General features: G+C 37.6%; 1 protein-coding gene across 3 annotated transcripts in view; it reads left to right on the top strand.

Annotated features, from left to right (window-relative positions):
• tbc1d32 (TBC1 domain family, member 32) overlaps window positions 1–13,410 on the top strand; it is a 244,798-nt gene that overhangs the window by 49,216 nt on the left and 182,172 nt on the right. For all 3 annotated transcript variants that reach the window (XM_048596587.1, XM_048596588.1, XM_048596589.1), the window contains 3 exons: window positions 3,003–3,074; window positions 3,606–3,731; window positions 4,286–4,364. In XM_048596587.1, coding sequence (XP_048452544.1) covers window positions 3,003–3,074; window positions 3,606–3,731; window positions 4,286–4,364 — 277 coding nt within the window. The remainder of the gene's footprint in view (window positions 1–3,002; window positions 3,075–3,605; window positions 3,732–4,285; window positions 4,365–13,410) is intronic.

Here is a 13,410-nt window from a genome sequence, read left to right as displayed (position 1 = left end):
CTCTCTCTCTCTCTCTCTCTCTCTCTCTCTCTCTCTCTCTCTCTCTCATCCTGACTAACATCTGCTTTTTTCTCGAACATAAAAATTAAAATAAATGTGAAAAAAAGTTTTCCATTATTTGTTTATAAATTTGAACAATTTCAGGAGTAGAAGAACTGTCACGAGTTGCAATCCTGTACAAATTGCTGGGTGATTTGTGTGTCTGTGCCGTTGATATTGACAAACTGAACAAGTTACCATTTTGTAGTGAGACTTGCCATTAATCTTATGGTGTGTCATGTAATGGCTGGATTTATGATGTTAATGCAAATTCATCCCTCCTCAGTCATTTAGAGCTGGTAATTTAATGTCATAAGAAATCCTACTAATGGAGTGATTCGTAGTTGAGAACATGGCATGCAACCTTGAAGCCCAGCATTCTCAACTGTTGACACTCAAAAATTATTATTGCAGAAAATAACAACTTAAGTTAGGTTGAATAATTTGAGACATGATTTGTTATGTTTAGCATGATTGGAAGTAAAAAGGTGTCTATGGACCTGTAATTCACAAGGCACTATACTAGGACTTTCCTCATGTCACTTCTAATTCAATTGTTGACTAATTGATAGAGATTTTTTGATTATTATGGTTAGTCAATAGCTCCATTATCATTGTAATGTGCATCAGTCAGGATGCTAGAAGAATTGAGTGCAAAGCAAAGTATTGTAGATGTTGAAAGTCTGAAATACAATTGATCAGTAGTATGTGTAGAGATTTCTGTTTTCATGTAGCCTCTTCTATGTTCCTATAAATGCAGCTCCACTGCTAATAATGATGGATGGTGGCTGCTGATTCTGTACTTCATATTATCAAGAACATATGTAAAGTTTGCTCATTCACACTGTCATTTGCTCGTTAACTTCTTAAGGATCAATATAATGAGTCTAAATAGCTAAGTTGCAATGTGCTTGTCTTCTGTTTGGTCTTTTTCATTGTTTATTTTCCTTTGATGATTTCATTTTTTTCAATGTGTTCTGTATTTAATTTGATCCAAACTCTGACATTTTACTTCACTGTTATTTAATCATTTCTTCCTGTACTACCTTCTTTAATTGGTTCAGTAGATAGACCAATGGGCATGATATTCATGAGGTTTCATAAGCAGCAGTGCACCATTATTGTTCAGGCATTAAGCAATTTTCAGTGTGATTAGAATGTGGCATGAGCAGTAAGATTTAAAATGATCAATAATTATCTGAGAGATGCAGCACTACTGCAATTTCTTGCTTGCAAGAATACTTGAAACTGAATTTCGGATGTCCTGTCTGTTATCTACCAGTCGTACTGAAAGTCATTTTGAACAAGATCATCTTCTATTGTGCAGACATTTTTTCACTTTTATTCTTTCATGAGATGTGGGTACCACTGGTTCAGCCTGCGTTTATTGCCCATTCCTCATTGTCATGTAGAAAGTGGTGAGCTATCTTCTTGAACTTGTGTAACCTTGGGTTGTACAGACACCCACAGTGTTCAAAGGAGGGAATTCCAAGAATCTGACTCAGTGGTAATGAAGGAATGGCGTGTAACTTGTAAGGAAACCTATAGGTGGTGATGTTCTTATGCATTTGCTACCCTTCTAGTTAGTAAATGTTGATGTCGAAGGAGCCTTGATGAGTTACGGCAACGTACCTTGTAGATGGTACACATTGCTGTCACTATGGATCCTGATGAAGGGAGTAAATTTTGAAGGTGGCATTGGGTGCCATTCAAGTGAGCTTCTTTATCCTAGATGGTATCAAGCTTCTTAAGTGTTGTTGGAGCTGCATCCATCCAAGCAAGTGAGAATATTGTATCACACTCCCGATAGACATTGGGGAGAGAATCGGTGAATTACTCGCAGATTTCACAGCCTGCTGTTGTAGCCACAGTAATGTCTGGTCAGAGGCTGGTTAAGTTGAGGTTCTGGGCACAATATTAACCTTTGGAATGTTGATAATAGGAGATTCAGTGATCGTAATGCCACTGAATATCAAGGAGTGATGCTTAGGTTATCAGAGATGGTTATTGTCTGGTACATAATGGTGTGAATGTTACATGCCACTTATCAACCCAATCCTGGATGTTTGCCAGGTTTTGCTACATTTTGGCACAGTTTTCTCCAGTGTGTGAGGACTCAAATGGTACTGAACGTTATAGAAACATCAGCAAACATCCCCACTTTTGACCTTGTGATGAATGGAAGGTCATTGATGAAAGAGCTGATGAAGATGGTTAGGCCTAGGAGACACATCTGCGCCATCAAAGCCACCTTTGTTTGCTGATTGCTAACAAACCTGGAAACTCTGCCTTCGAGAAGATTACTGCATTTGTAATTTTGTCCTGCCAGGGTATACTCATAATGTGCAGCAACTAACAAAAACTATCATTGTTGATCTGTTCTTATTTATAATAGTTAGTTAATTAGTTAGTTATTAATGTTTCACAGCCATACAACAAGGTGGTGAGAATATGGGTCTTGTAAGGAATCAATGTGCTAAGAGTCATCTTGACATTATTTCATGTACGTTAATTGAGCTGGCCAAAAGTTAGTAGTTTCATTTCCTTTACGTAAAGCAAATTTTCTATTAAGGGATAGATTGCCAGCATGAAAGTAGGAGATTTTGCTAACCACTTCCAGTGGGTGTTTTTCATGTGATCAGAAGTGGGGATACAACGTCTTTTCTAGTGACAACAATTTTCTTCATGCATATCGTCTGGGAGAACAGGAATCTGACGTAAATGTACATTGCCTTCTGTGTAAATTTTTGCCTCGGGATGACATGTGTCCTACAGTCTAAAGATTTTTAATAATATAACTAAAACAATGATAAAGCCCAAATGGTGTAAGAGCCATTTGTTTCTATTTGTATGGAAGATTTTTTTTATTGCATCATGTATTGTCAATAAGCAGTAGTAATTTAAGCTTTTAATATGTCTGTAAATAATAGCATTGTTAAATATGATTTTATATTTTGCTGCAGAGCTACACATTCATGAATCAGGAACAGCTACAGATTATAGTAGGAAAACTGGATCCTAGCCAACCAAAGGAGGTAACATATTTTTGTAACTTTTTATTCAGATGTCAAATTTTCTCGAGTACTTTTCTGTTGTAGTAGCTGAGGAATAACTTGCATAAGTTAAGAGGGAAGAATAGCCAAGTAAAGTTTAAATTTATAGCACTGAGAAAAGCTCCTTTTTCTTAGCAAGTTTCCTCTATTTCCCATCTGAATTAGCTGTTAAACTATTTTCACAGCCTTTCAGTTGCCTATCTAAGCATATACAACATTTTTCTAGGGAATGAAAAAGCAAAGAACAGCTCGAAATTAGAAATAAGAACAGAAATTTCTGAAAAAAAGACACAGCAGGTCTGGCAGCATCCGTGGAGAGAAAGCAAAGTTAACGTTTTGGCCCCAGCGACCTTTCTTCAGACTGTTTTTGTTTCTATTCAATGAGATTTTAAGAACTTAATCAGTGATATATGCAAAACTTTTAATGTTGATTAGCTTTGTTTTTAATGGTTAGATTGTCTAATATACTTATAGTTTACCAGAAATTGATTGAATTTCCTTGTTTTTGTTTAGATTCGTCGGGAGGCTTTGCAGTCTCTTTGCTGTGCTCCTCCATCTGATGTGTTGAATTGTGAATGCTGGATTACTCTCCGCAAACACCTTGCTACAGCTCTTTCAGATCCAGACCCTATATTAAGTGTAAATAAAAATAAGTACTCCAAATGACTAAGCATTGATAAGCAACTATTAGGTTTATTAATAGAGTGAGACTTTAGAGTTAAACCTTTGTTTATTGATGTATAACTCTGTAATACATTTGCTAAATTGATTTGGAATCTATTAGGGATGCAGCCCTCCTGCTTGCATAAAATTAAAAATTTGGATTTTCAGAAAAAAATATAAATTCTTGGCCACACTTCCTTGCATTCATAGAGCATCCTTCCAAAGATTTACTCTAGGATGAAGAAAGTTTGTTTCACTGTTTACGGGGGGAAATGGTTTTGTCTGACAACTTACTGTTCAAAGCACATTTTATATTTTAAGAATAAAATGCATGGCTAGAATTACTCATTTTAAACCATAGACCGAATTTCTCAATGTAATTTCTCAATTGCTCATCTTTAATTGTCCAAAGCTGTTATTTTTCATGATTTATTCCTGTTTTAATGACAATAAGTAATGTTTCTGGACACACCATAGTGATGGAAACTTTAAGGATTTTAAAAATGATGCACTATATTCATTTTATTTAGGACAGAAGCCTACGATTCTATGCAAAAACATTTTCATCTTCAACATTCAGTGCTACGAGAGAAACCTACACAAGTCTGGGTATGGATTAGAAATGACTTGCACTTTAAACTTTTGAAAATGTATGAGAGTTTTGAAATTTAAATCTGTTCTTTATGGTTTTGTGAACCAGTCAAACCTAATGGCAAATGAAGTGGTACTTGAAATTGCAAGGCCAACAAACATTCAAAGGAGATATCCTGAAAAGAAAATGTCAGACTTTTGACAATTTGATCAGAGCGTAAAAGCTTCAAATGTCTCTGCTAAAAGGGAAGGTTGAGGGCAGCAGAAAGAGGGGTTGACCTAAATGCAGTAAGATGACTGATGTTATAGTGGAAGTGTGAGGATAATGCACAAAGGCAAATGTGGCTTATTATTACTGCAGAGCCCTGGCGGGAGTTGCTATAAGCAGCAGCAGACAAGAATGTCTATTTTTGGCAGTATTTCTAAAAACAAAACTATATTAGTTATATCTAAACACATGATAGCAAATTTTGTTCAGTAGAAGTAAAATGAGTTCCAGTTGAATGTTATGGGGCTAATAGAATTCTAACACAAAAGTGGGATCATTTACTGCTCATTTGATATGAATAGTTTATGGTATTAATAGTTTTCAGTTTTTTGCTTTTGTTCCAGTTATATGATTAATTTTGGATGTTTGTAATTAAAAAACATTTTGGTCTTTTTGAAACTAGTCTTGATGTAAAAATAGCTTCAATCTCATTTACCCATCTATCATAGTGTAATAACACAATACTCTTACTGCTTTAATGAGGGGGAAAAAAATGATGCAATTAAAAGTATATATTGTGACATTGTGTTTTAATTGAATTGGTGGCAATAGTGACTTGCTTAGCTCTTTAAACATATTTGGGTGGGTGTTTGATTTAGAATTGTCACATAATTTGTTTTCAATTAGAGTAGGGTACTTCAGTAACATTTCAGTTATAGAGTCATAAGTTATACAGCATGGACACAGACCCTTCAGTCCAAATCATCCATGCTGACCAGATATCCTAATCTGAGCTAGTCCCAGTTGCCAGCATTTGGCCCATATCCCTCTTAAACCCTTCCTGTTCATGTATCCAGCCAGATGCCATTTAAATTTTGTAATTGTACCCAACTCCACCACTGCCTCTGGCAGCTCATTCCATACATGCACCACGCTCTGCATGAAAAAGTTACCCCTCGGGTCCTTTGTAAGTCTTTCCCCTCTCACCTTAAACCTATGCCCTCTCGGTTTGTACTTCCCTGCCCTGGGAAAAAGACCTTGGCTATTCACGCTATCCGTGCCCCTCATGATTTTGTAAACCTCTGTAAGGTCACCCCTCAAGCTATGATGCTCCAGGGAAAAAGCCCCAGCCTATTCAGCCTCTCCCTATAGCTCAAACCCCCCAATTCCAGCAACATTCTTGTAAAACTTTTCTGAACCCTTTTAACAACAACTTTCCTATAGTAGGGAGACCAGAATTAAACACAGTATTTTAAAAGTAGCCTCAACAATGTCTGTACAGCCTCAACATGATGTCCTAATTTCTATGCTCAATGCACTGACCAAAAAAGACAAGTATGTCAAATGCCCCCCTCACCACCCTTTCTATCTGCGATGCCAATTTCAAGGAACTATGCACCTACACCATTAGGTCTCTGTTCAGCGGAGGCGATGGCCTAGTGGTATTATCACTGGACTGTTAATCCAGAAACCCAGATTATGTTCTAGCTACCTGGGTTCAAATCCTGCCATGGCAGATAGTGGAATTTGAATTCAATAATCATCTGGAATTAAGAGTCTAATGATGACCATGAATCCAATGTTGATTGTTGGAAAAACCCATCTGGTTCACAAATGTCCTTTAGGGAAGGAAACTGCTATCCTTACCTGGTCTGGCCTACATGTGACTCCAGATCCACAGCAATGTGGTTGACTCTTAACTGCCCTCTGGGTAATTAAGGATGGACAATAACTACTGCCTAGCCAGCAACATCCTCACCCCCCCACAGGACTCCATGTGTCTTGCTAACCAGTCTACCATGCAGAACCTTGTTCAATGTCTTGCTGAAGTCCTTATAGACAACATCTACCACTCTGCTTTCATTAATCTTCTTTGTCAACTGTTCAAAAAAAACTCAATCAAGTGAGACATGATTTCCCCCACACAAAACCATGCTGCTTATCCCTAACCAGTGCTTGCCTTTTCAAATACATGTAAACCCCAGCCCTCAGAATCCCCTCTAGCAACATACCCACCACTGACGTCAGGCTCACCGGTCTATAGTTCCCTGGCTTTTCCTTACCACCTTTCTTAAATTGTGACACTACATTAGCCACCCTGCAGTTTTCCGGCACCTTACCTGTGGCTATCGACAATATAAAAATCTCAGCAAGGGCCCAGCAACCTCTTCCCTAGCTTCCCACGACGTTCTGGATACACCTGATGAGGCCCCAGGGATTTAACTACCTTGATATATTTTAAGACCTCCAGCACCTCCTGTTCTGAACTCTTTTCAAGACATCATTATTTATTTTACCAAGTTGCCTAGCTTCCATGCCCTTTTCCATGGATATACTGACATGAAATATTTGTTTAGTATCTCATTCATCTCCTCTGGTTCCACACACAGACTGCCACTTTGATCTTTAAGGGGCCATATTGTCTCCCTGTTACTTTTTTGCCCTTAAGGTATTTGTAGAATCTCTTTGGATTCTCCTCAACCCTATTTGCTAAAGCTATCTCACGCCCCCTCCTTGACCCCTGATTTCCCTCTTAAGTATACTCCTGCTGTTATACTCCTCCAGGGTCCACTCAATCCCAGTTGTCGATACCTGATATTTGCTTCCTCCTTTTTTTTTTGACCACCGCCTCAATTTCTGTAATCATCCACATTCCCTACATCTTGCCCTTTACACTAACAAGAACATACTGTCTGTGAACTCCCATTATCTCATTTTTGAAGGTCTCCTACTTTCCAAATGTCCCTTCACCTACAAACAAACTTCCCCCAATCAACTTTTGAAAATACTTGCCTCATACTGTCAAATTGGTCTTAATGGTTTTATTTGAAGGCCAAAGGACTGACTTCCTAATACTTCTTTTGCAGCCACTTTATTATCATTCTCCATTTCTTTCATTTGCAATTAGTACAAACAAAATTGTTTATACAATATTTGTCAGTTTACTCCATAGTATGGTTCTAGTATTTAGTCACAAACCTTTTGAGTGAGGGTAACTACATAAAAGAAGATACAAAATGACCAGACTCTGTTTATTTCTCAGTGATCTTTTGTTTCTAAAAAAAAAACTATTTTGATTTTACAGTACTTTACCTTGTCCTTTTTGAATTTTATGATCTGTATGCATTCTGTGCCTTTGACTTGCTTTTGAGTTATGACATTTGAGTTATTTACGGGTTTTGAATAGTTCCATTAGCTTGTTTTGCTAGCATGGATTAACTGTCATCAGTTTTATCACTTAATTTTTTCAAGTCTTCAAAGTGTCCTCGGCTCTGATGCATTTAATACATGTTTGCTGATCTCAGTTTGGTGAAAGCACTAATTGAGTACACTATTCAAGTGGTGTTTCCCAATACTTGGAAGGAAAAAAAGGTCAGAGATTTCGTAGACAATGAGCAATTGCAAAAGGTCATATTAATGTGGAATTGACAGGAAGCTAAAAAGCAGAGATCTGGAAGCATGATGACACTTGATATAAAGATGAAACAATATGGTAACTGGAACTTGCTTAATATAAAAAAAAAAGTGAGTTCCGGTTGTGGTCTCCATTGGCAACTCAGTTGTTTTGCAGTCAAATTGCTGAAAGTTTAAATTTCAATCTGTAATGTGATAAGAGGTGTGTGTGAATTTTGCCTTTTTTTTTTAAAGAGTTTGGATTTTAAACTAGTGGCAGATGGGATGGTCTTTTTGTGTTTAATAATAAGAAGAATAAGTTTAACAATTAACTTGGTTAATATTTTCAGAACCAGGTTTTAATCCTGTATGTGTCAAAAGACCAGGTGACTGAAGGCCTTCTGAAATGTTAATGGAAGTTTGATTTGTATTATGAAGTTTATGACAAAAGATAAAGAAACATTAGCTTAGCCGAAGCTATGATGTCTATTTTGTTTAAAAAGAACTTGCTTATTAGCTTTGAATTAATTTCAAAAGAGAACTGATTGAAGTTAGATATACAAATAATTTCTCCTAGAAAAGAGCATTTGTTCAGACCACTAAAAGAGTAAGTTAGCTCAGTGTAAGGTTTCAGTTTGTGAAGACTTCCAGTCCAGGATTGTTTTATTTAGAAATTTGCGCTGTGAAAGTCGAAGGACTCAGTTGTGTGAATGTAAAAGAGGCTTCGCTGCTCATGTGACTGGAACTGAACAGTAACAGTTACATCAGTCTACAGATTTGATACAGGAGGAAAGTTACTGCAGATTTTAGCAGAGGGAATTTTGTTTTGCTGAGTGCTTGAAATCTTTTAAACTGTGTTGTATGCATATAGCTTGGTTTGTTTTATCGTGCGTTTTGTTTTGTTGCTAAAATCCAAGTCTGAAATCTGGTGTGAAAGACTGCCATGTTGAATTACTAAAAGGAACAAATTGTGATCCATCAAGCTAGATTTCATTCTGTGATTTGACTTGTTCAGTAGTAATATTAGCAGGCATTTTTGAGGAGATAATTGAGACCTTTCAGTACTAAGTGACTGCAGCATTTTTCAGATGTATTGACCTTTAAATGCTGATCTGAACTGAAGTCCTGCCTGTTTGCTCACGTAGAATTAAAAGATACTGTGACAGTAAGGTTGTAGCCAATTTTTCTTCCTTAACCAATACCACAAAAAAAATCTGGCTGCTTATCTCATTCACTGTTTGATTCAAGATGGAAATAATTTAGTTCAACTTTCTGTTCACAAGATCATATTCAGTCAGCAAATGATTGCAAAACTGTCAAAAACTGGTTGGAACTTTTTTTATGCAATTAATACTATTGAAGGAAGAAAGAACTTCCACTTATATGGAATCTTATCACATTCTTCGACTGTCTGCAGAACATAAAGCCACCTATTTATTTTTGAACTGTAATTTCTTTAACATAAAAAATTAGGTGCTACTTTTTAGGAAACATCTCAAAAACAGTGAAAATTCAGTTTTTCCTCACTAGCACCCTCAAATATGAGGTAATTTTGTTCAAAAGCCTTCAAGATTGGATGTGAAGTTGTTCATTTTGGAAGGGATAACCAAGCAGCAGAATGTTAAATGGAGAAAATCTGCGGAAAGCTGCAACTTGGGGGTACTTGAACACGAAACACCGAAAGCTGGCACACAGTTGCAGCTGGTAATCAGGCAGGTTAATGGAATGTTGCCTCTTATTTCAAGGGGGTTGCAGTATAGAAGTAGGGAAGTCTTACTGTCATGGTACAAAGTGCTGTTGAGACCACATCTGGAGTACTGTGATCAGTTTCGGCCCCCTTATTTAAGGAAAGATGTAGGCAGCTGAGAAGATTCACTATGATGATTCCTGTATGGAGGGATTGTCTTATGAGCAAAGGCTGTCCTCACTAATGTCTAGAATAATGACAGGTGATCTCATTTAAATGTACAGGATTCTTTATAAGACTTGACAGGGTAAATGCTGAGAGGATGTTACCCCTCTTGGGAGAACCTAGGACCAGGGGGCACAGCCTCAGAATAAAGGGGTTTAAGACTGAGATAATTTCTTCTCTCAGATGGTTGAGAGTCTTTGGAACTCCTTGCCACAGAGACCTGTAGGCGAAGAATACTTGTGTGTATTTAAGGCTGAGAGAGATTATTTTTTCAGTCGGGGAATCCAAGGTTATGGGGAAAATGCAGGAGAGTGATTATGAAGAATGTCAGATCAGCATGATCCTGTTGGAAAGGTGGAACAGACTTAAGGAGGCAAACACCTTACTGTTACTAGTTCTTATGGTTTTAGGGATTATTATAAAAGACTCTAGCATTTTCTCTACTATTGTTCCCATTCTATTTCATTCATGGCCTTGGTGAGAACATACTTGAAACATTGTGTGCAGTTTTGGCATTCTTACCTGAGAAAGATATTCTTGCTGTAGAGGGGGTGCAGTGAAAATTTACCAGACTAATTCCTGGGATAGCAGGGCTGACATATGTGGAGAGGTTGAATTGGTTAGGACTTTCTTTGCTGGAATTCGTAAGGATAGATGGGGAAGGGTTCTCGTTGAAACTTATAAAATTCTAACAGGATTAGACAGAGAAGATGCAAAAAGGATGTTCCCCGCACTGGGAGAGTCCAGAACGAGTAGTCACAATCTAAGGTATGGAATAAACCATTTAGGATTAGGATGAGGAGAAATTTCTTCACCCACAGAGTGGTGAACCTGTGGAATTTTCTGTCAGAGCAGTCAAGGCTGAAAACATTGTATGAATTCAAGATAGAGTTGGATATATCACTTGTGCTAAAGGGATCAAAGGGTATGGAGGTAATGTGGGAACAGGTTACTGAGTTAGGTGATTGGCTGTGGTCATAATGAAGAGTGGAACAGGCTTGAAGGGTGGCATAGCCTACTCCTATTTTCCATGACTTTGAGCCATGGAGTACCTTTACAGTACAATTAAAATATTCCAGGCACTAATATTTCTTTACCCTTGTATATTATCTAAGTTTATTGAAAATAACTTGGTAAATTCCTTTTAGATGTTTTACATTGCAACATTATTCCAGATGCAAATAATGGTATTGTGGGCTAACAAGTTTCCTTTCATTTTTCAATATCCTTGTTTTGAAAATTTTTATTTCCGTACAAACAACTTGTATGTATTGATATCTGTCTGTGTATTAATTCATTATTTTTTAATCCCTTGACCTTAACAAGTAGTTGACGTTCTTTTCTGGCTGTCCTCCAAAAAAGAAAGCAAAGAAACAAAGATGCCTTGTGGCCCTGTCAGGAGCAGGATAAGTCTTTCAATGTGTTAATCACACCTTATAAAACTTAAAGGAAAATTAATATCATCTAAAAACACAAGGCAGTAAGTGTGAAGTTAGACTCATTAAAAACTAGTGCCCATTTTAAGGGGCAGAACCAAACAAAAGGCACGTCATCTTCTGTGACCTTGTTTTTAAGAAAAAAAAATCCATTTTAAGGTTTAGAATAAACCATTTTAAACTTTACCTTCTGATTCTTTCCTGAAAATATTTTTTGTCTTTCATTTAGACATTCACCCACTCTACCTGGTTGCAGTTTCCTGACCAGCGAAGCTACAGCTGACTTGTTCCACAGCAGCTTGTGGGGTCTGATCAATCTGTATAGCTTTGGCTTTCCTGTCTTGCCAGCGTGGTCCTGCCTCATCACCTGATGTCATCTAACCCGAGTCTTCTTTCAGTTTCTTTGGATCTTGCCCAAGTCAGTCCAGTTTGGCTCTCTGCCCTACTTGTGGGTAGTAAATTAAAATGGACCACATGCACACACTGTGACTCTGGTTCTGGGGGCATGACATGAGATCCACTGACTACGTCAAATACTGTTGAGGTTCAACTTGACAAATCACCAGGAGACTAGTATACATGTTACAATCATTTATTAATGTGAACGCAAGAAGCATCAGTCTTAAACATTCTAAGAGTGAATTCTGGCAAAAAGCTATAAGTTCTCATATCTCATGTGCTTGATGTCACCTGCTCAGTTTCTCATCTGATCAATTTGCAATCCTATGTTTAGTTAGTGATAATTATTTCCACAGTACTTATATCAGATATTGTTCATGTCCACCTAAGTCCCCTTATCCCTGATTGTGCAGCCTAGGTTGTTCTTATTTCTATCACTCACTCAGTGAGCCTTTACTCTAGTTTTATTCCTTATCCTGTCTAGAATACACCTGCTAAGTTGCATTTATTTTACTAAAAGCATTTCTTAGTGCAGTTGTTTAGCCCTTCCAGGCCTATATGTGACTTTAGAGCCACAGAAATGTGGTTGACTTGAAATTATTCTCTGAAATGGTCTAGCAAGCCACTCAGTTGTATCAAACCATGACAAAAATTTAAAAATATGAAACTATATGGCATCTGTTTGGGTACCATAATTACAATAATAGTCATCACTACTAACATCTGGAGATTTGTGCCACCATTTGGAACAAGGTCCCATATGCTGGTCAAGTAATAGCATGGCATAGTCATACTCTCACATTTATACTTTATACCGAAGGTCTAGGCAGCACCATCCCTTTGTGATGGTATGTCCTGTCCCACCAGCAGGATGGACCCGACAGAGGTAATGGTGTTGTACTATCCTATTGGGCAGACAAATGAAATCCCGTCTTCACACTGAGCATTTCTTCCATCCTATTGTGTGACTCAACCACTAAGCTAAGTGGCATGGATTTATAACAGACCTAGCATCTCAAATCTGGACATCCATGGTAATAAGCAGCAACAGAATTATATTTATTGTGCATCTGTAACTTCATGGCCTGGATATCCCACAATCGACCATCAAGCTGAAGCATCAAACCTGATTCAGTGAAGAGTGCACAAAGGCATGCCAGGAATAACACTAGGGAGCAAAATGGAGGTGCTATGTGCATGCCAAAAATCAGCATATGATAAAAGAATTAAGTGATTCCTCAACCAAAGAATTTAATCAAAGAAAAACAAAAGAACTGCAGATGCTGTAAATCAGGAACAAAAACAAAGTTGCTGGAAAAGCTCAGCAGGTCTGGCAGCATCTGTGGAAGCAAAAACAGAGTTAACGTTTCTGGTCCGGTGACCCTTCCTCAGAAAACTTTGTTTTTGATCTAATCAAAGAATTGTAGTTCTGTTACATCCAATTTATTATCTAATTGTCTTAGTGTAACAACTGTAGTTCCCAGGACTGTAAGAAACTACAGCAAATCATGAACACAGCCCATACCATCAGACAAGTCAACCTCCCGTCCATGGTCTCCATCTACACTTCCTGTTGCCATGGAAAGGCAACCAACATCATCATAGACCTCTCCCACCCCAGTTAAACTCTGTTCCAACCTCTTCCATCAGGCAGAAGATACAAAAGCTTAAAGATATACCAATAAGTTGAAGAACAGCTTCCTTGCTGTTATTAGA

Source organism: Rhincodon typus, chromosome 5 (assembly GCF_021869965.1).
Source record: "Rhincodon typus isolate 14 chromosome 5, sRhiTyp1.1, whole genome shotgun sequence".
In the NCBI taxonomy this organism is placed as follows: Eukaryota; Metazoa; Chordata; class Chondrichthyes; order Orectolobiformes; family Rhincodontidae; genus Rhincodon; species Rhincodon typus.
Note: the sequence above shows the minus strand (reverse complement) of the source record. Positions and strands in the feature narration are given on the sequence as shown.